At 57.2% G+C, this 22,108-nt stretch overlaps 1 protein-coding gene across 15 annotated transcripts in view; it reads right to left on the bottom strand.

Annotated features, from left to right (window-relative positions):
- Positions 1-12,349: 12,349 nt before the first annotated feature.
- SUSD4 (sushi domain containing 4) overlaps positions 12,350-22,108 on the bottom strand; it is a 153,281-nt gene continuing 143,522 nt past the window's right edge. For 14 of the 15 annotated variants that reach the window (XM_070055370.1, XM_070055361.1, XM_070055363.1 and 11 more), the window contains 4 exons: positions 19,700-19,897; positions 18,465-18,609; positions 14,874-15,256; positions 12,350-13,627 (listed from right to left, as the gene is read on the bottom strand). In XM_070055370.1, coding sequence (XP_069911471.1) covers positions 13,599-13,627; positions 14,874-15,256; positions 18,465-18,609; positions 19,700-19,897 — 755 coding nt within the window. In that variant the 3' untranslated portion in view covers positions 12,350-13,598. The remainder of the gene's footprint in view (positions 13,628-14,873; positions 15,257-18,464; positions 18,610-19,699; positions 19,898-22,108) is intronic. The other variant, XM_051821376.2, reaches the window with a different exon arrangement.

Here is a 22,108-nt window from a genome sequence, read left to right on the forward strand (position 1 = left end):
CTTCTTTACACTTGGCACCGCCTCCTCACCATCACGGCAACTGACGCCCACATCCACTTGCTGAAACCACGCACCAGGACAAACTCTTGGTCCCTCCCCTGGCCTCCCAGCTCCCCCACCTGGCTCTCAGCACAGCCTCCTCTCTGGTCCTCCTTCTCAAGTTTCGCTTCATGCCCCAGCGCAGTTGGAGGAGCTCCCAAAACCACACAGTGGCTTGTTAGAACCCTGCCCCGGCTCCCCGCTGTGACCTTCCTTAATGTGGTCACAAGGCCTTCTGCCCTCTGCATCATGGCCCTCACCTCCCAGACCCGAGAGCTGCCCCGGTAGCATACACGGGCCTCCCTGGGGCATGGCATGCTCCTACGTGCCCATGGGTGCACCTGGACCCCTGCAGACACGGAATGAAGCAGAAGCGACCGTCAGAGCCAGAGGGGGCCTGAGCGAGCATCCGTGTTTGCCTCCTCTTCTACAAATGGGGAACCTGAGGCCCAAGGGGTCGATTTTCACTCCCTGTCCCATGCTTTTCTCGCCGCCTCCCCACTGGCTCTTTGGGAGAAGGGAAGTGGTGGAGACGCTGGCTGCCGGCCCTGTCTGACCTCTGAGGGATCTGCCGCGCAGGGCTGAGTTCCTCCCTCCCTCCCCTGCCGTTGCTGCTTGGAGGGGCTGATCTGACTTGTCCATGAGGATGGGGGGTGGAGGGTGGGGGTGGCAGAGGCTTGGCAGGGAGCCAACCCCACTGAAGAGTAGTGCTGCTGCTGCCTGGTGAGCAGCTGTGCTGGGTGGGGCCCCTACCCTGCCCCCCACGGACACCACCCCCGCCCCCACCACTTCTCCAGGCTACCCTCTCCCCTCACTCTCTCCTTTCCTCCCCCAGGGCCTCGCCCCCTTGCCACCTGGACCGCCCAGGTGCTGCTGACCTGGCATACCCCAGGCTGTTCTTAGGAAGACTAAGTGCCTCTCCCTGGGGGTGGGCTGCACACACTGCCCCAGGCTGCGCCTTCTTCCTGAGGGCGGTGGAGAGCCCCGTGCAGAAGCCACGGAGGGCAGGGGAGACGAACAGGGGCCTCCAGGAATCGAAGCTAATGGTGAGAGAGGGGGCAGAGCCTCACTGGTGACCTGGGAGGCAGTGGGGGGCTGGGACGGGGTGAGACCACAGCCAGCAGGTGGGTGAGCAGAGAATGCAGCCACTTGGTAGAGCAGAAGGGGTACCCTGTGCCTGTTGAATGACTGCTGGTGAGGAGAGTGACAGGCAAGCTTCCGTGGAGTCACCGCTGTGCCCCTCAGCACCCGCTGTGGCCCAGTTTCTGTCCCGGGGGCAGCAGCACTCAGCCTGGCTTTGGTGCTGCCTGTGTGGGGTATGTCGCTGCGCTGAGCCCACGGCGGGCTTGGCAGGAGTTGCTGGTCCTGGGGAGCTGGTGCAGGACATTCTGAGGGCAAGGAGAAAACTTCCGCCCTGAACCCCTGGTGTAGGGGAGCAGAAATCCTCAAACCAGGGGCTGTTCCAGCTGGGAGGGAGCCAGTGCATCCTCAGACAGGAGGGGCCAGCCCAGGGAGGGGGAGGTGGGCTCAGGGTCATGCATCTCAGGGCAGACCCGGGCCCGGGAAGCCAGGTCTCCTGGCCTCCCTAGATGCTGTCCTTTTTCTAGAAATGGCAGCCACAACGCCCTGAGTGCACAGCTCCTGGGGCCATGGCGGCTACACAGAGGCTGCCGGGCTGAAAGTGCGGCTGGGCGGCTCTCAGGGAGGTGGGGGCGCCTGGGGACCCCTGAGAAAACGCTGCAGCTTAAAGGCACACTGATTTTACTGCCTTTGCAGCCTTCAGAATTTGTTCTTTCGGTCCTTGCCACGAGTCCCTGCCTCCCTGGAGTCACTGGAGAGTTGAACAAGGTCATGGCCATGAGAGTGCTGAGTGAACTTGAGAGATGCCACAGTCATCAGGCCTGCTTGTCCCTCTCGTGACAGCCAGGCCCCCTGCACGCGGGTCTCACGACATGTGATGAGATGACAGAGCTAGAAGGGACCCGGCCGGCACTGAGGCCACCTCTTGCCTCTCTGCAAGACTTGGGCAGGGTACGGCTGGAGTCTTCAGAAAACCAACACAAGCACAAGTGCCAAATCATAGCAAATTCTGTATTGCAAAAAGCCGACAACACAGACTCACAAAGACCCCTCTTGCGTTTGCTGTCTTGTTTGAGCATTACAACACACCTGCAAGGCAGGTGGTGTTCTCCCCATTTGGTGGATGAAGAGACTGAGGTTTGGAGAGGTGAAGTAACTAACGAAGGCTCACAAAGCCAGCGGGTGGTGCAGGTGGGGCACTCCTGCCCTCCACAGGTGTTCTTGTTTCAAAGCCTACACTTGTTCAGTTGGCTACAGATTAAATGACAAGGGCCACTCTAGGGCCAAGGACAGCTCCTAAGTCCCCACAGTATCCACCCAGGACTCACATCTGTTGAGGAGACACTGAACCTGTTTGGGTGCCAACACAAATCTTAGGAAAGCAGGCTTTAGAGCAAAGGTTTTTAACCCCATCCAGAGACTAGAACTCAGGGAGCCCATGGGCTTGGATGAGAAAGACTTGCCTCTCATTTTCACTCACCTCCATCTGAACTTAGCATTTCCTGTACTTACCGCATAGGCAAGAAACCACAGCGTTAGCTAGACCTGTGACTTTACAGATACCTTCATATTACAGGACGCTGTTCACAGAGATCCCAAAATATGGCTTATGGGGCCGGCACTGTGGTGCAGTAAGTTAATCCTCTGCCTGCAGAGCCAGCATCCCACATGGGCACCAGTTCATGCCCCGGATGCTCCTCTTCTGATCCAGCTCTCTGCTATGGCCTGGGAAAGCAGTAGAAGATGGCCCAAGTCCTTGGGCCCCTGCACCCATGCGGGAGACCCAGAAGAAGCTCCTGGCTCCTAGCTTCAGATCTGCCCAGCCCCGGCTGTTGCAGTCATCTGGGGAGTGAACTGGGGGATGGAAGACCTCTCTCTCTGTCTCTCCCTCATTTTCTGTAACTCTACCTCTCAAATAAATAAATAAAATCTTTAAAAAAATAACAGCTTACATAACCTGTCACTATTTTGCGCTGATGGAAGTTAGTGTTTGGCCTGCCGCAAGCCTTGTTATTTCATGTGTTACTCATACACATTTATAGATTTGTTTTTGGAAGCATTGGTACTTCTATGTAATTCACTAGTCTTGTCTTATTTTGTGCAGTTAAGAATGTCATTCTATGGAAGGTTCCAGCCACCTCACCAGACTGCCCAAAGGATCCAGACACAAAATAGTCTAGTGCCCCACAGCATTGACCCTGAGAGCTTCTGTGGCCTCCTGGGATGTCTCTCCTAAATCAGGGTTTTTCAGCCTGGCACTCTCGACACTTGGGCAGCATATTTTTATTGTTGTGAGGGATGGCATGGTGTGGATGGCACTGTCCTGGGCACTGACAGCCTGTGCAGCCCTGGTCTCAACCTCCCTAACTGGTCCCCTACCTCCCAGTGGCGGCAACCCAAACTGTCCCCTGCAGACACCGCCACAAGTGCCCCAGGGGCCAGACTGGCCCACTGGAGAACCGTGTGCTGTGCACGCTGTGGTGGTAGAGGCATTGGGGGGGGGGTAACTGTGGTGATGCCTCAGTGCCTGAGCACTCACACCTCATATCAGCAGGTTCAGAGTCAAGAGGAACTGGGCCCCCTGCCGAGATGCCACAAGGAAGTCCCCATGTGGCGTGCTGGCAGTCCTTTCTGTGGTAATCATGGCAGAGAGCCCTGGAGAGCCATGGGCGCCTGAAGATGCCTCCTAACTCGGCAGATCAGGGCCAGGGAGCCACACCCGAGAAGAGCCGTGGAAAATGCCTACCCAACCTCAGAGGATTCTGAGTTCTTTCAAAGGCCTGAAGAGCGAGGCTGGCAGGTACACAGCGCTGTCCATGGGGTGAAGCGTGGGGCCTGAAAGAGCGGAGGGCTTCCTGGGCCTTGGGAGCACAGAAGGGGCGAGGATAGCATGTTGAGAGCAGCTGCTGCTTGCAGGGGGTCTGCCAGGCACCGCGCTGAGCAGTCTGGGTGATGATCGTATTTAATCCTCACAGCTGCCGTGAGACAGACGCTGAGTGCCCACACTTGATGCGAGGAGGAGATGCGTGAGCCGTAAGTGTCAGTTTTCTTGCCTGACTTGGCTTCTGCAAGTGACAGCGCTGACATTTAAACCCAGGCCTGTCTGAGATCAGTGCCCAAGAGTGCAGCCAGGAAGCAGCATTGCCCAAGCGCCCATTCCAGGGACCCAGGAAACCCCAAGCTGACACTGCTCACCCCTCACTCGCGGCCCATAGCAACCGGGAGGACGACCACTCCAGGGAGACCGAAGGAGCGTGTCTGGGACAGCGCTTGGCACACAAAGAGGCGAAGGGAGAGTCTGTGGCTTATAAGCCTGTGAATTCAGTGTTTTGTTTTTTTTTTTTTTTCTTTGACAGGCAGAGTGGACAGAGAGAGAGAGAGACAGAGAGAAAGGTCTTCCTTTTGCCGTTGGTTCACCCCCCAATGGCCGCTGCAGCTGGTGCACTGCGGCTGGTGCATCGCGCTGATCCGAAGCCAGGAGCCAGGTGCTTCTCCTGGTCTCCTATGTGGTGCAGGGCCCAAGCACTTGGGCCATCCTCCACTGCACTCCTGGGCCACAGCAGAGAACTGGACTGGAAGAGGAGCAACCGGGACAGAATCTGGCACCCCAACCGGGACTAGAACCCGGTGTGCCGGCGCCGCAAGGCAGAGGATTAGCCTATTGAGCTACGGCGCCGGCTGTGAATTCAGTGTTGATGCCAGACAAGCATCAGGATCCATTATTAAACACAGGGCTGTCGGCCCTCAGAGGCTGAAGGCTGGTGGATGAAGACCTCTGCAGGCTTGTCAGCCAACAGAGAACAGGCCGCTCCAGTCCTGGCCACGCTCTGCTTCTGGGCTCTGCCCTTCTGCAGGTAGGGGGCCGGAGGTGGGGGAGGGGAATCTGCAGGTGGCTTCCCATGGCCCTTCTGCTGACAGTTGTCACAGCTATCTGCAAGGACAAGGTTCCCAAATGCAGGCTCTTGCTGGTGGGCTGGAGAACTGTGCCTCAAGGGCACCACAGGGGATTGTGGGAATCTTGGTGGCAAACTGGGGGTTCACTGGGCTGGGAAATGTCACCGGGAGATGCTCATGGAGAAGAGCAAGCATAACCCAGCAAGTGGAGTCCACCCATGTGGGCCATCGGGGAGCGGAGCCGGCAGCAGATTGCATTCAGTGACGATGACAAAGACAGCGCCTTTAAACCCGCACTCCGTGGGGGGCGTGGTTCTCGTCACTTAATGTACGTTAGCTCGTTCAGCTCCTCCCAGCAACCAACTGGAGTGGGTCCTATTATTTTCTGTATTTCACAGCTGAGGAAACCAAAGCAGAGAACAGTTTCATGACTGGCAGGTGGTAGAATTTTTTAAGATTTTAATTAGAGAGAGAGAGAGAGAGCGAGAGAGCTATTTTATCCTCTAGTTCACTTCATAAGTATCTGCAACAGCTGGGGCTGGGTCATGTCAAAGCCAGGTGTCGGAAGCTCTGTCTGCATCTCCTACATGGGTGGCAGGGACCCAACTACCTGAGACGTCACCTGCTGCCTCCTGGGGTGCACATTAGCTGGAACCAGGAGTGGAGCTGGGACTCACATCCAGGCACCCCGATAGGGGGGTGATGTCCCCAGGGGAGCCTTAACCACCAGCCCCAACACCTGCCCTGTACGGGGACTTAGTTCTGAGGCTTCACTTGAAAGTGGGGAGTGGCAGAAAGGTGATTGCAGTGTGTGCCGGAGGGCTGAGCTGTCCTCTCCTCTGGGACACTCTCCCTGCCTCCCCCAGGGAGCTGGTGGCTTCTCCCCGGTACTGTAGTGTGGCGGCCCCTGCTCTGTGGAGCTGTCCTGGCCTCCCTGGGCCTCTGTGCGGTTTGTTCCTTCCTTCTGTGAGTGAGCTTCCTCTGTGCTCCGCGCTTCCATTCGGGGGCCCTCCGCAGCAGGCACAGGGTCCTTCATGGGCTTCCCACCCCTGCTGGGGAGGAACCGAAGGGACTGAAGGAAGGGGCCAAGTGCCGGGGCCACGGAGCCCGGGGGCCAACAAAGGCACATAGGTGTGCAGCACAGACTGTCAGCCCACGACCAAAGACACAGGATGTGGGATTGAGGGGACGTGGTATGGGAAATGGCCTTTCCCTGAGCCCTTGCGTGGCCTGAAAAGGCAGCCACCCCCATAGTCTTCTCCAACTCTATGAGCCAAGAGGCCCATGAAATCCATGGGCTTCCAGGTCTGTAGTGGGGCTGCTCTCCTTTTTGCTTTTGAAGTACAGAGCTTGAAAAGACAGAGGAAAGGTACAGGCATACTGGTAAGTGAATGAAGCCAGCCTGGGACAGCCACACGCTGCAGGATTTCAGCTACGTGATATTGTGGAAAAGGCGAATGTGTAGGGACAGCCAGGGGTGGCAGGCATGCAGGGGTGAACAGGTGGAGCACAGAGGATGTGTAGGGCTGGGAAAATTATTCCGTGGTCACGCGTTTGTCCAAAGCTATCCATGAACAATCAAAGAGTGACCCTTAACGTAAACTGTGGACTTCACTCCATACTGTATCAGATACTGGTTCATCAATGGATACAACCGTACACACTAATGCAACATGTTAATAACAGAAGCCCTAAGCTCCAGTCATGAGTTTCCAAGGCTATGGAAGCCCCTTGAGTTCTCCGACTCTTATCTTGTTTAGACAAGGTCATAGTCAAAGTGGAGGTTCTCTCCTCCCTTCAGAGAAAGGTACCTCCTTCTTTGAAGACCTGTTCTTTCCACTGGGATCTCACTCACAGAGATTTTTCATTTAGGTTTTTTTTTTTTTTTTTTTTTTTTTTTTTTCCAGAGTGTCTTGGCTTTCCATGCCTGAAATACTCTCATGGGCTTTTCAGCCAGATCGGAATGCCTTTAGGGCTGATTCTGAGGCCAGAGTGCTGTTTAGGACATCCGCCATTCTATGAGTCTGCTGAGTATCTCGCCTCCCATGTTGGATCACTCTCCCCTTTATTTATTCTATCGGTTAGTATTAGCAGGTACTAGACTTGTTTATGTGCTCCCTTTGACTCTTAGTCCTTTCATTATGATCAATTGTGAACTGAAATTGATCACTTGGACTAGTGAGGTGGCATTGGTACTTGCCACCTTGATGGGATTGAATTGGAGTCCCCTGGTATGTTTCTAACTCTACCATTTGGGGCAAGTCAGCTTGAGCATGTCCCAAATTGTACATCTCTTCCCTCTCTTATTCCCACTCTTATGTTTAACAGGGATCACATTTCAGTTAAATTTCAACACTTAAGAATAACTGTGACTGGAGCATAGGGATTACTGATGCCATAAACAGGAGTGTCAATTTGTAAAGTCAACAACAGGAGTCACTGTGCACTTACTCCTCATGTAGGATCTCTGTCCTTAATGTGCTGTACATTGAGACTTAATGCTATAACGAGTACTCAAACAGTATATTTCACTTTGTGTTTCTATGGGGGTGCAAACTGTTGAAATCTTTACTTAATGTATACTAAACTGATCTTCTGTAAAAAAAAAAAAAAAGAAGAAGAAGAAATTATCAATTCCCAACTTGACTCTCACTGGGATTAAACATGACAATAGGTCTGATCTGATTTCATCATCATTTAAAAAGTCATCTATTATTTTTCACTTTATGTTTCTGTGTGGGTGCAAACTGTTGAAATCTTTACTTAATGTATGCTAAACTGATCTTCTGTATATAAAGAGAATCAAAAATGAATCTTGATGTGAATGGAAGGGGAGAAGGAGTGGGAAAGGGGAGGGTTGTGGGTGGGAGGGACGTTATGGGGGGGAAGCCATTGTAATCCATAAGCTGTACTTTGGAAATTTATATTCATTAAATAAAAGTTAAAAAAAATAGAAAAAAAATAACAGAAGCCCTGTACGTGTATGTGTGTGTGGGTAGGAGAGCTCTGTACTTTCCAAGCAAATTTTCTGTAAATCTAAAACTGCTATAAATTCTAGTAGACAATAAATTCTAGTAAAAAGCACAGAGATCTGCAGCCCCACCTGTAGTGTAGTCAGGAGCCCTCACGCATGGTCACACGGAAGAGGGATCACACAGAGAAGGGCCTCCTTGCTCTCCAGGGCAGGTGCAGAAACAGGCCCCGCCCACGTCAACCTGTAACTTTTCTGCTTCCTTCCCATCCACCCCCCACCCCCCCGGACTCAAGTTCGTGGGAGGTGCCCATACCTTGTGGAATGGGAAATGCTACGCTGCTATAGAGAATGTGTGGGCAAATCAACCTAACACTGCACCTGGGCTTTTGGTTATACCAGAATAATTGCAGGAGGGGTGCCACCAGCACCTGCTCCTTCTGGCTGGAGAAGAGCCAGAACTGCTGTGGCTGATGTCTCTCATCCCCCCTCTCCATCGGCCCAGGGCAGCTGCAGAGTTCCTCCAGTGGACAGCCCTTCCTGAGGGGGTCTGGGGACAGGGCTGCTCCTGAGCTGCAGGTGTTGTGTGGGAAGGAGCTGGGACAACTGTGCCATGGTGGGTGGGTGGAGAAGCAGGTGTGGGCAGCACCTGAGAGAAACAGCAAGGAGGCAGCAGGTGATGTTGGACTCTGGATTCAAACAGCACCAACAGTAAGGACAAAGAATTTCCCGTCAGAGTAGGAGGGGCTCCCGGAGACCACGTTTCCCACACTCTTATGGTACAGCCGAGGAAATCGGGGCCTGGACAGGACCCCTTAAGATCCAGTGGTGGCCAGCGCCGCGGCTCACTAGGCTAATCCTCCGCCTAGCGGCGCCGGCACACCGGGTTCTAGTCCCGGTCAGGGCGCTGGATTCTGTCCCGGTTGCCCCTCTTCCAGGCCAGCCCTCTGCTGTGGCCAGGGAGTGCAGTGGAGGATGGCCCAGGTGCTTGGGCCCTGCACCCCATGGGAGACCAGGAAAAGCACCTGGCTCCTGGCTCCTGTCATCGGATTAGCGCGGTGCGCCGGCCGCAGCGCGCCGGCCGCGGCGGCCATTGGAGGGTGAACCAACGGCAAAGGAAGATCTTTCTCTCTGTCTCTCTCTCTCACTGTCCACTCTGCCTGTCAAAAAAAAAAAAAAAAAAAAAAGATCCAGTGGTGGTCACAAGGGTGCTTCCTGACCCCTAGAACCATGCTCCACCAAGTTGCCAGCCTTCAAAGGAGCTCCCACACCTGCTCCCACTCCCCATCTGCCCAACCACGTCTCTGCCTCCATCTGCCAAGGGCTTCCCCTGCCCCTAGGAGGAACTCCTTACTTCCCTAATGTGGTCCCGAGGCCTTGCAGCCCCCGGCTCTCGCTCCCTGCAGCCTTCTCTCCATCCTGCACCCCCAGGCCCTGGCAACCCTGGGTAACCACATTTCCCAGAGGGCCCCCTCCCCTTGCCTCAGAGCTGGTCTCCTGCTCTGCCTGCTGTGTGGCTGCCAGCTCCTGTGGGGTCCTCCCCAACAGCCCAGGTCAGGGTCCCGCAGCTGCCTCTTCACCATTCATTGGTTCCCACTGGGCTTGAGAGCTCAGGCAGGGCCTGGGAGAGCAGGTGCATAATAAATATTCATCGACTGAAACAGGGTCTATAAATATTTCTTAGCAGCTCCATGTGGAACGTATCAGTCTCAGTTCCACCGGACGCCATCTCATCCCCTTCCCTAAACTTTTTACGCATCGGCTGGTGTTTAGGTTTCTTTTGTCCGTGACCTTGGAGGGCCTGCGTTCACTCTGGGGGTTGCTGAAGCAGCTCTGAACACATGGACAGGGCTGTTAGCATGGTGGGTTCGTGGCTCCTGTTCAAGCAGCTGGGCCACTCCTTGACCACTTAAAACAAGGCATTGCAGGCACCCAGGGCCTGGTTTCTAGCATGTGTGAAGATGCCCACTGCCTGCCATGGCAGTTAAACCTGGCTGCATGGATCATGTGCTCTGCTTTCTATTTTTTTTAGAGTTTTTATTTACTTAAGAGGTAGAGTTGCAGACAGAGAGAGGAAGAAACACAGAGAGAGGTCTTCCATCTGCAGGCTCACTCCCCAAATGGCCACAACGTCCAGAGCTGGACCAATCTGAAGCCAGGAGCTTCTTCCTGGTCTCCCACCTGTGTGCAGGGACCAAGCACTTGGGCCATCTTCCACTGCTTTCTCAGGCCGTTAGCAGAGAGCTGGATCAGAAGAGGAGCAGACAGGACTAGAACTGGCACCCAAATGGATGCCGGCACGACAGGTGGAGGCTTAGCCTACTGAGCCACAGCACAGGCCCCTGCATTTTATGACTTCAGTGGCACCCTGCACAGCAGTGCCCCCTGCAGGTGACTGCTGCGCTCTGCTGTGCTGTTTTACTGCCGGATCAGGCCCTTTCCTTTGGATCTGCCCTTTATCCCTTTAGAAATGTGTGGGCACTAACTTCTTATGTTTTCAGTCCAAAAGACACAATAACATTAGAGAAGCAGGTGAGTGTTAACTGTCAGGGATGACCACGGAGATGAGCTGGGTCCTTCAGGTCCTTGGGGGCATGTCGGAGGCTGCCCTCCCAACACAGCTTTCCGAGAAAAGGCTGCACTTGGAGGAATGGCAAATGCCCGATGCACAGATTTCTGGAAGCTTCCCTTTGCATGAGAATCTTAGTGTGTGGAAGCAGGAAGGGGCTTCTGGGAAGAGGAGCCCACGGGAGTGAGCAGGTGCAGCACATTGCAGCCCATATGCTTTGGGCAGTGCCGAACACCTTCCCCTGCAAACAGCTTTGGGCATGAAGGGACTGCAGCAGGTCCGTGGTGCCTGGGGGTGAGCACTGGAGTCAACCATGCACATAGGGGCAGCAGCTGCCATGTGTCAAATGTCCACCGTGTGCTGAGGGCTTGACTTTCATCAACTGTCACACTCACCGCAGCTGAGGGGCAGGCAAGGCAGAGAATAGCTAATGCCTGCAGGAAGAAGCAGAGGCCCTGTGAGGTGAGTATCTTGTCCAAGTTCACAGTGGGTGGCAGGGGCAGGTGTGGAGCCAGGTCATGTGGCTCCTCCTAAACCTATGCTCTCCTGTGGTCCTGTGCAGCTGCTGCAGGTCACTGGGCCCTGATTAAGGGCAGGGGCCTTTCTACCAGGCCTGGAGGGGGAAGGAAAGGTAGAGGTGCAGCTGGGCCTGGCAGGCTGAGGACCAGGACAAACATCCCTGCGGGGGGTGGAGGAAGTGGCCGTGTGCGTGTGCCAGGTGCAATCAGGTGGGAGAGGCTCTGAGGATTCCACACCAGCGAGCCACAGCCCTACAACGAAACAGAGCTCCCTGGAAGCGGAGTGTGAAGACTTGTGACGTGCTCACGATGGTGGCCAGCCAGCCAGAAAAGTGCTGCTCTGTGGTTCCTGGGACACACGCTGACCGAGGCTGGCTCCATAGGACAGCAGGCTGCCATGCACGTCCCCCAGGGCACCCCTCCCAGAGCTCCCGAGTTGGGCACACTGTGAGACACTGCACCACGAGGTCCCTCTGTCTTCCCACCTCCTCATTCCTGGGCTGGGGTGATGGAGACGGATTGCATCCACCCCACAGGGCTCTCGGGACTTTTAAGAGATTGACAAGATCACGGCACATTGAAACATCGGAGGATTCATCTTGCTCATTTACAATAATAATTAATAATAATAATATAACAATAAGACAGTGTGAAGAGCTCAGGAAGACTCTGATGTGGCCACAGGTGGGGAGATCCAGGGCAGCGCCCCAGGGATTGGGTTCGATATCGTCTGATGCTGGGGCTCAACAGGCATTGCCAGCCATGAGTCTTAGAACGGGTTCAGCCTGATACCTTGTCGTGGAATCCAGAGCACCTGTCTCTCCAGGTGCCAGGGGCCAGAGAGGCAGCCTTGTACTTGCTCTGTGGGTGAGGCAGACCCCAGGGAGAGCAGCCCCCCCACCTCCTCGGGCCTGACCTGGGGGACTCAAGGCACTTACCAGGTGATCTCCCAGGATTCCCCTCGTTCCTCCTGGGCCAGGTGACAGTTAGCCACACACTCTCGGGAAAAGCAGCTCCTCTGAACGGCACAGAGCTGCGCCAGGGGCCTTTCCTCAAGGAGGCGGTCACACTCAGCCCTGTGACCCACACCCCCACAGCTGTCAGTGCAGGTGGCACTGCCGCCTCAGGGCAGACTCTGCCTCCGCCACCCGGTGACACCCACCTTTCCCAGGTGTCTGCTCTCCATCCTGCCTTTCACTTCCGCCACCCACCAGCACCCCCGCCCCTCCCTGCCCAGCCGGCTCCACGTCACTATTAAAGTCACACTTCAGACCACCGTTTTCTTTTTAATTTTTAATCTGTCTGCGCCAAGAAAAAGCAGGACTCGATCAAGCTCCCAGCCCTCACTGCTCTGAGCGCGCGGCGACTTTACGGATCAGTTTTGTTGATGTTTGTCTAAAACCCAGAGGAGGAAAGGAGCAACACAGATTTGAAGAGACTCCAGGACTCGGGACGTTTTTAAAGCCATCCTACATCACCCAGTGGGGACCACGAGACCCTCGCAAGAATGGGAGGCAGGTGAGTGGCCCACAGCCCCAACGGCAAGACGGGAGGGCTGTGCAGGGCAGAAGAAGGGAGGCAAAGACCACAGGCTCACACATTCTTTGAAGGCAGAACACGTTTACAGAAGCAATTTCTGTTTTGGCAAATAAAAGTACGGTTACGGTTTCAGAGTGGGAATGACAGCCAGCCGGGCCAGGGCTCCTGCCTCGGACACGAACTGCAGAGTGGAGACCTTAAAATGCCGAAGCGTAACATGATGGGGGCTATGGCCTCACCACGGGGCATATCTGAGCACGTCCCAACCATGTGTCAAGTCACAAGACGGGTCCCACGCCACGGATCCATGTGCCACACCATGAACACAAATGCTGACCACGCAGGGGACACGCACTCTGCTTCGTGCAGAAGTTTCCAGAAAGCAGGGTCTGCTTGGCTCTCCTTCCTTTGTTCCTCGGAGCTGCTACATCCTGCTTTAGCCTGGCTTTGAGCAGGGGAAGCCGGTCCCAAGTGTCCCCCGGAAGCCTTCTCCCCGGGAGGCCTGCCCCTCACTGAGGGCGCACAGGGCTCTGCAGTCCACACAGACGCCCCACAGAGGCCGGCCCCTCCGAACTGGGAGTCCAGGGACGGTTTGAAGCAGATTGGAGAAGCAAATTTACATAAGGCGACATGCTTTCGGAGGGGCGGGGAGCAGATGTAAGCGAGCCGACGGGGCGCGTGAGCGCGTGAGCTGCGGGGTGTGCATCCGCTACGCCTGCTCCGCAGCACCGGGCGCGCCACAACCTTCCTCCAGGCCCACGCAGCGCTCCCCGGCGGTCTGGGCTGATCCTCCAGTCTCACCGAGGAGCATGGCCACTGCACTGTCAGCCTCCTGGGGTCTGAGACGTGCCATGTGCATCGCCGTCCCCACGTGGTGCGTTAGGAGCCACGCCCATGGCCCCCGAGCTCTGCCTTTCCGTGGCCTCTCTCCAAGGTACAAAGTTCCTTCCCCCAAAGGGGCAGCAGGATCACTGGGATTTCTTCCCAGTCAGGGATCTTCTTCCATTAGCGGGATCTCTGTGAAGGAAGAGACGGTTATTAGCTTAGCACAGCTGGAGAAGAGGGGGGTGGTCCTGAACTAGGGGCAAGGCGGGAATGGCTGCAATTTCTGGCGTGGGTGAGAGGGACTCGCGAAGCTGCACTCGGCAGCTGACGATGCAATGCCCCAGCTTCCCCGCACAGCACCTCTGCAGCAAAGCAACGTAGGCCCAGTCCGTAAAAACAGAAAACGCCAGGTTGTGGTTTTTTTTTTTTGTTTTTTTTGTTTTTTTGTTTTTTTTTGACAGGCAGAGTTAGAGTGAGAGAGAGAGAGACAGAGAGAAAGGTCTTCCTTTACCGTTGGTTCACTCCCCAAATGGCTGCTACGGCCAGCACTGTGCCGATCCGAAGCCAGGAGCCAGGTGCTTCTCCTGGTCTCCCACGGGGTGCAGGGCCCAAGCACTTGGGCCATCCTACACTGCACTTCTGGGCCACAGCAGAGAGCTGGCCTGGAAGAGGGGCAACCGAGACAGAATCCGGCGCCCCTACCAGGACTAGAACCCAGGGTGCCGGTGCCGCAGGCAGAGGATTAGCCTAGTGAGCCGTGGGGTGGGCCAAAACGCCAGGTTTTAAGCAGAGCCCTGACACACATGGGCCAGTGACACGGTCGAGGAGCGGCCGCGTGTTCTGCACACGAGGAGTTCTGTGGGGGCCCAGAGCCCTCTGCTCTGGCACTGCCAGTCCCTGTGCACGGGCTCCAAGCGGTACTCTCATGTGGAAAGCTGTGTGGCACTGCCCTCGCTGGGAAACAGAGACCCTGTTAACCAGCCACACATTTCCACTTGACCATGAGCTACCATCTGCCTCTCCTGGCCACCCCTGGTAAAAAGAACGCCCAGGGACACAGACCTCTCTCCAGGGCTGGGGCACGGTGCTGGGCCCTAGTGCACGCCCCTGCTTCCCTGTGTGCATTTGTTACGCTGTTCCTAAGCCCCAAAGTCCTGCCTCTTTAAGAGAAAAGCGTCCTGGTTCACACGGAGGCACCTAAGGTCAGGTGCCAGCCACAGCAGCCTTTCTACTCCGGATGGCCCCGGCACCTGTGTGCCTCCTGATTTTCATGAATGGGCTCGTTACTTGTGAGATCACGGTGGTTCCTCTGCAGGTGGAGAGGGAAGGAAGCTGAGTGTGAGGAAGAGGGCTGGGCTGGGCGCTTGGCTGGGCGCTGGGCTGGGCGCTGGGCTGGGCGCTGGGCTGGGCCCCAGGTGTCTACGGGGTCAGCACTCACCGTCTGCGATGTCGATGCCCGGGCTGGTGGACGCCGCCTCTCCCGCCGCGGCAGCGACTGTGTCAGGGTTGTCAGGCATGGGGCGGGCGCCCCCTTGGCACCCGGGAGATGAATACAGGCTGTGGAGCAGCTCAGAAGAGCCAGAGGTGCTGTCACAGGTTTCAGACTCTCCGGGGCCTGTGTCCGTGTCCCCTGAGCCGGGGTATGCTGGGGGGCTCTGGTCATCCACGGGCAAGGGGCAGCCCTGGCCCACAGGAGCCAGGTACCCGGGGCCTAAGGCACTCAAGCCGCCACTCACAGCCTCGTCGTAAGACGGGAGCATGACAGGCACGCCGTCCACCACTACGAAGTCTGGGTCGCTGCTGGAACTCCTGGGAGGCCCCCTGTGCAAAGGAAAAGTGGTGTCAGCGTGCAGAACACGGGGCCGGCGCTGTGGCACAGTAGGGAAACTGCTGTCTGCAACCCTGGCATCCCAAGTCAGAGCACTGGCTCGAGTCCTGGCTGCTTTGCTTCTGGTCCAGCTCCCTGCACACTCGTCTGGGAAAGCAGTGGAAGGTGGCCCAAGTCCTCGGGCCCCTGCCACCCAGGTGGGAGACCCGGAAGAAGTTCCAGGCTCCTGGCTTTGGCCTGGCCCATTTGGGGAGTGAACAAGCAGATGGAAGCGCTCTCTCTCTCTCTCTGCTTTTTAAATTTTTAAAAAAGTTTTTTAATTTATTTTTAAATAAATCTTTTTTTTCCCAAATAGCAAACACAGAGTGTCACAACCCCCCTAGGAATGAGGCCACTCACACTCCCTGTGCAGCTGGGCGGCCTGGTGGGCGGGCGGCAGATGCAGCCTGCTCACTGGGTCCTCCAGGCAGATGGTGCCGTCCGCCTGGGCCACACTTGCTCTCATGCCCCCTCCCTCTTGTTGCCTCTGGGCTCTCCTATGTGCTCGTGTTTCCCTCCCTCCTCTGACCTCTGGACTTGGCCTGTGACTATGACCTCATGGGGCAGGGACCATGTGGCCCATTCCCACCAAGCATGCCCGTGTGCCCCCACGGCATCCCACAAGACGGCAGTGGAAAGCAGCGTGAAATGTCTTGGACACTGGGGACCCCGAGTGCCCAGGGGAACAGCTGGCTTTGGCTTTGTCATGCTTTGTGGCCATTTTCTGCCACCATATAGAAATCACTCCCTTTTAGTGAAGACGGAAAAACAACAGGAAAACTGTGAAGAGATGGCACAGCTGCCCTCTTGCCACCAAGCTCTGTGGCTCCTGTGTACCTGTTGCTCCACCACCCACTCTGCTCCATGTCAGGGCTGCTGTCCCCACAGGTGTCTCTCACGGGGGCAGGCACAGCTCCTGGCCCAGCACCCTGCATAGTCAGCTGTGCACGGGCATGGTCTGAGCCCAAAGCCCAAGCTCTCTGTGACCCCATGCTCTGCTCCTGGCCCCCAGAGGAGCCCGCTGGAGCTCCAATGTGAGAAGTGATGCTGAGCAAGGAGGCCAGCAGGTGGGATGTCAGCAAGGAAGGATGAGGCGGCCGGTGAGTGAAGCCAGAGCTCCTGAGTGGTAGCGGCGGAAGCTCCAAAACTGAGGGCTTGACACAGCTGCTGGTGGCCACGTCTCTCTCTCAGGCTCGCTTGGGGGCAGTCTCGAGCCCCCTGACATTCTGAAACATCCTGCCAAGGCTTTTAGGTTCTGTCCGTGGCTCCTGGGCTCACGGGCGTTTGCACAGAGCAGGCAGCCGATGGCCAATCCCCACCCCCCAGGGCAGGGGTGGGAGGGAGGAAGAGCCTGTTCTTCCTCTCCCACAGCTCCTGCACAGGGCATCCTCGATGAATGAGGTCCCCTGCCTCTCTGGCTTCCCCACCTCCTCACTGCCCCTTTCCCCTCCATGAAGTGTGGGGTAGGGCAGGCAGGTGCCTCCCTCTAGTCCCCATCTCCTGTCCCGTCTGTGCCCAGACCACGGGCCCCCTGATTGGACAAGTTCCCTTCCACTGTGCGCCAGCCAAGCTGCTGGGCTCCCATCTGCCAGGTCATCATCACCTCTGCCTTATTCATTTTCACGACACTGGGAGAAAAGCACATTCTTGGCTTCCCCTGAAGAATCTGACCACCGATGTGGACAGGCGAGGCCAGCGTTCCCCAAACAACCAGAGAATAACAACACATGATGGAAATACTCGCGGGCTAAAGGACACGGGGTGTGAGAGTTTTGAGAGCATCTTACAGACATCTTCATATTTAGTCGATACCCTGGGAACTTTTCTTCCAAGCATATGTAGGAAATAGCCCCGTGGGCTACTTTCGGGTACTCCAACATCCTATAAATCACCACGGTGCAGTCCAGAGGCCTTCTGGAGATACCGTAATTGCTCAGCGAAAGCACACGGTCCCTTGATTCATCAATAACAGTGCTGCAAAGCCGGAGAGCACATGGCAGACCGGTGAGGAAGGAAGGTTTCAGCCCCAGAGCAGGGGCTTGGCTAAGGACCCAGATGGCACTGGCACATCTGGGGGCCTGGGCAGGGGTGCAAGTGACCCCTCCCTGTTTTGTGGTTGGGGAGAGCGGGGTGCTGGTTAGGTGGAACCATGGCGGCCCCCGCAGCCAGGCAGGAGGACCCTGCTCAGTGGGGTGCGGCTGTCCTGGGGTGTGAGGTGAAGGCAGAGGGGGCAGACGTGGTCTCCGGCACTCTGCCCTCTTCCCTCACTGCCCCCATGGCCAGGAGCTGTGAGAGATTCAGGGTTTCCTGGAGCAGAAGGCGAGGTGGTGAACTCTGGGTGCCTCCTCCTCGGCTTCTCGGGGGACACACATGACCCTGGGGGACAGGCTGTCCCTGGGGGACGAAAGCAATGCCCGCTCCCCAGCAGCAGGGAAGGGAGGCTTTCCATGGGGGAAGGCTGTGATGCGGACCCAGAGCCCAGGGGAAAGGCAGCAGATGTCAGCGGCCCCCAGCTCCCCTCTTCTAACATGTGCAAGTGGACCCTTCCCTTCCTAAACCACTCCACCTTGCAGGACGAGGCTCCTCCAGCAGGTGCACTGGTTCCAGGAGAGCTGATGTCTGCTCAGCGCAGGTGCCGGCACCAGAAGCTGGAGGGGCCACAGGTGCCCCAGGAGGTGAGGGTGAGGAAGCCAACCGACTCCCGGAAGAAGGGGAGCCACCCCTGCCTGCCCCACTCCGCACGTTCACAGCCACCTCTGGGGCCGTCTCACTAGCCGGCTCCCGACTCCTCTCCTGCAGTCTGTTCTGCTGGTGGCTTTGCATTGCCCGCGTGCCTCTGACCTCATCACCTGGTCAGTGGTGTGTGAATCCTGTCCCACAGGGTACACAAATCCAGAGCCACAGGCGGGTGGGCCACACTGGGATGCCAGCCCCGTCCCGGTGGGAGAGTGTGCAGCCCGGGTCCTGGCTCTGCACCTTCTCTAGCCCCCACGGTGCCTGCCCAAGGACGGTCCACCACGGGGAAGAGGGAAGCAAGGCCTGTCTCCAGCATGGTGCTCTGACCCCAGACACCCCAAAACATCCCAGCACAATGCTGACAGCTTTCACCTGCTCCCCAAGAGCCTCAGTGTGGCACACATCACACTCTCTCTGTGCACTGACCTGGGGGGGAAGTGGGCCTTGAACTTGGTCTGGAACATCCTGGCCAGGATGACGAGCAGCAGCACCAGCAGCACACTGGTTGCCGTGAACGCCACGATCTTCCACGTGGTCAGGAGGGTCTCATGCGTGCTGGGCCATGTTTGCTCTGCCAGGAGAGAGCACAGAGCCCCAGGTGAGCTCCCTGACCGTGACAGATGCCAAGGTCCACCCAGGGTCCCCGGATGCTCCTTCCGGGGACATTCGCCGGGCGCTTCCTGGCTCGGAACAGACACAGCAGCTCCAGTGAGGCAGCAGGACCGGCGCCACACCAACACCCACCTCCAGCAGGGGCTCCGCCACGTTGAGGATGGACCTGCGTGTTCACACTCCAGAGCGTGGCACAGGCCCAGGCAACGTGCCTGCTGCTTGGGCAGACAATGAAGGGCCTGCCCTCCCCTGCGGAAGCTGTTCTGGGTGGGACCAGGTGCTGGGGAGAGGGAAGCTGGACTAACACTCTGGGGCGTGTGGTTGGCCAGGGAGAAGGAGCGTGGCGGGGGCAGCCCTGCGCCACGGCCCCATCACCTCTGGCTGAGAACTGTCTGCCAGGGAAAGGGGCAGCAACACTGGACCCTTCCAGAACGATTTCTCTCCTTTTGGCACAAGCCCCTCTGCCTCCTGGCCTCCCCACCTCATCTTGCTCAGGGGCCGCCCTCTCAGCTTCTCCCTGCACTTCCCGCCTCGCTGGGTCACGTGGCCGCCTGTGTGCCTCCAGGTACCCAGTGTTAGTGAGAACTTGCCTCACCTGCTGTGTGCAGTGGTCCCCACCCTGGGGCAGGGGGTCGTGGTAAAGCTGGCTCGCAGGTGGTGTGTGGTGTGTGGCTAACTGTGGAACACAGAAGCACGTGGCTGGCCTCCATGTCCCTAAGTGAGAGCCATTTCATCCCCAGTAACACTGCTTGTGTTCTGGTGTGAGTGCTGTGTCCCTCAGCGCCTGGGCAACATGCATAATCCAGTTCGCACCCAGGGCCTGTGTCCCTGCCCGTGGAAGGGGGCGAGGTGGGAGCAGCCTGGGCACAGAGGCTGGAGGGCCTTCCAAGGACCCCAGGGGGCCTGGGGTGGACCTGGGGACGGTCAGCATTCTAAGCCACGAGCAGGCAGGCCCCTCCCCTCCATTCTGCCCAGGACCTAGACGCGGCCTCGCGGAAGCCCAGCGCCTTGTTCCCATACCATGTGAGGCCGCCCAGCCTGCCCCTTACCAGATTTGATGCAGTAGACCTGGTAGGAGGGGAACCACTCTCCGTACTGGCAGGTGATGTACTTGTAGTCACTGGTGAGGCTGTAGCCGGGGTCGCAGTAGAACTCCACCACCGTGCCGTGGTTGTAGCGCTCGCAAGGCCGCGGGTGGCAGATGAAATCTCCGTGACTCACCATGGGAGGTAGTGGACAAACTTGGGCAGTGGGGGAGAATAAGAGTTTCAGAACCACGCGCTCCCCGTGCCTGCAGCCCTCAGAGACAGGCTGGCGGGGGAGGACTCAGCTGCCTCCGGACGCGTGGATATCCAAACCGCCAGACCATGCCGGCCCTGAGACGGCCCCTCCTTTTATACTTTCAGAGGAGGCCACACGGAAGCTGTTAGGGGATTCTAAGGCCGTGCTGCTATCACGTGGTGTTGTAAGTGCCTCGTAAAAGCGAGGTGTGTTTTACAGCGTGAAGACTAAGCCTGTTTAATAGACCACATTAAGCTGCTCTATTAATAATGCATGCTATTACGAGTCAGGCAACCTAGTAAATAAAGTTAAGATTTTTATGGACAAAGTCGCCACCAAAAGGCACGGCTCTCCCAAGGCTGTTCCTGTGGCCACGGTCATGATCACCCAAGGGACCACATCCCTAAGCTGATTCCACACCGCCCTGCTGGGGTGCAGCCAACACCAGACACAGATGGAACCCTAGCTCTGCCTGGAAACTCAGGCCACTGCCTCCGGCTCATGGGGCCAGTGGGGAGCTGGAGCCGGCCGCCTGGGCTTCCCGGATTGGTTCTGCCAACACCTCGCTATGTGGCCCTAAGCAGGTCACTGAGGCTCTTTAAGCTTTGGTTGTCTCTGTAAAAAGGATGCTCATCCCACACTGCATGAGGTTGTAGTTTGTAGCTTTCAGCTTCCTGTTTTGAGAGGCCTTGTGAGATGTTGAGGTGAGATGGAGAGGACTCCGTGCCCAGAACCAGAAAGGCACGGAGCTCCGTGCTGGCTTAGTCCATGTGGCAGAACACTCTCGAGAGGGCTCAGGAGTGAACCTCACAGCCGCTTACCCGGTCCTCAACAACCAAACCACAAATCCCACCCACGCCAGCTTCGGGTCACACCTGAGGAAGCCACCAACAACGCCAACCAATAAACCAAGCCAAATTAAAAACTAAATGAACGTTCACTTTTGGGCGCTTTCCTGGAAGCACCCAACACCCTGGCCAGCGTGATGCCACGGGCACTGCCCACAGCATGCAGGCCACGTGTGTGAGGAGCCAGCCTGGCCACCCTGGCTGCAGGAAGGCCCTGAGCAGCATGGCTGAGGCCAGACACTGAGACTGCACCCTGAGGGTGGCACCCCGAAGTGAGGAGTGCGCAGGGGGCCAGAGGCACCTCCCGGCCCCGCCTCTGCCCGCACTCAGTGCCATAGCCCACAGTGCCGGGAAGCACGAGGTGGGCTCAGGCTCGCTGCAGACGGGCCGTGTCCTGGATGAACTGCTCACTGGCTCAGCCTGACCATGGCCCTGTCCTCCCTGGACATGAGGTCCCCGTGTGCAAGCCAGAGGAATGCTGGTTAAAAGCAACCGGGGGAGCCGATGGCAGCCAGGACCTCAGCACACAAAGAGGGGCACTGCAATGAGGAAGTGGCTCCCATGGGTGATGGAAGAGTGGAGAAGCCAACAGCTACGCAGGAACTCACAGCAGCAGGAAGCCACTACCACCCCAGGGCTGGCTGGGGTCCTCGGTGCTGGTCCCCAGTGGAAACTGGAATCCTGGAGCAGTATCTACCCCATGGCAGCCAGAGTCAGGGGAATCTCGGATGCTGGGGATGCCTCCAGGGCAGAGGGTGAGGGAGAAGACCCTGGTCCTTCTACTGCCTTCCCTCCAAAGTCAGCAGGGAACCAGTTGCCAAGGGGACCTGGGAAATGGGGCCTGTGGCAGGCAGCTGCTTGCAACTTGGTGCAATGGTGGGAAGTTCTAGGGGGTGGATCTGAGGCCATGGGCGGAGGGTGAGCTCAAGCAGTGGCGGCTGTTGGGTAGCTGCTGGGTAGGTCCCACAGCCTGACACTGGCAGAGTCAGCATCTGGCTCGACATCGAGGTTGAGACCCTTCTTGCTGTCCCAGGTGTCCCCTGGGCTGACAGATGCCCCCCAACTGTGCAGGAGCCACAGAGCCGCATGCATTTCCATTTCCACAAACAGGGGCTCTTTCAAATTTGCTGTCTGCAGGGTGTGCTGGGAGCATCCCTAAGACGTAACCAAGGCAACAAGAAGGGAAGGGCAGGGCTAGTGTGGAAGACGGAGAGAGGAAATCTTTGGCTGCTCCTGGGAAACACGGGGATGCAGCCGAGAGAGCCCTTTCCTCACCCAGGCCCTCCTCCAGGGCATTTCTCCTCCACTCAGCCCCTGTGAGAATGCAAG

Source organism: Oryctolagus cuniculus, chromosome 13, assembly GCF_964237555.1.
Source record: "Oryctolagus cuniculus chromosome 13, mOryCun1.1, whole genome shotgun sequence".
In the NCBI taxonomy this organism is placed as follows: Eukaryota; Metazoa; Chordata; class Mammalia; order Lagomorpha; family Leporidae; genus Oryctolagus; species Oryctolagus cuniculus.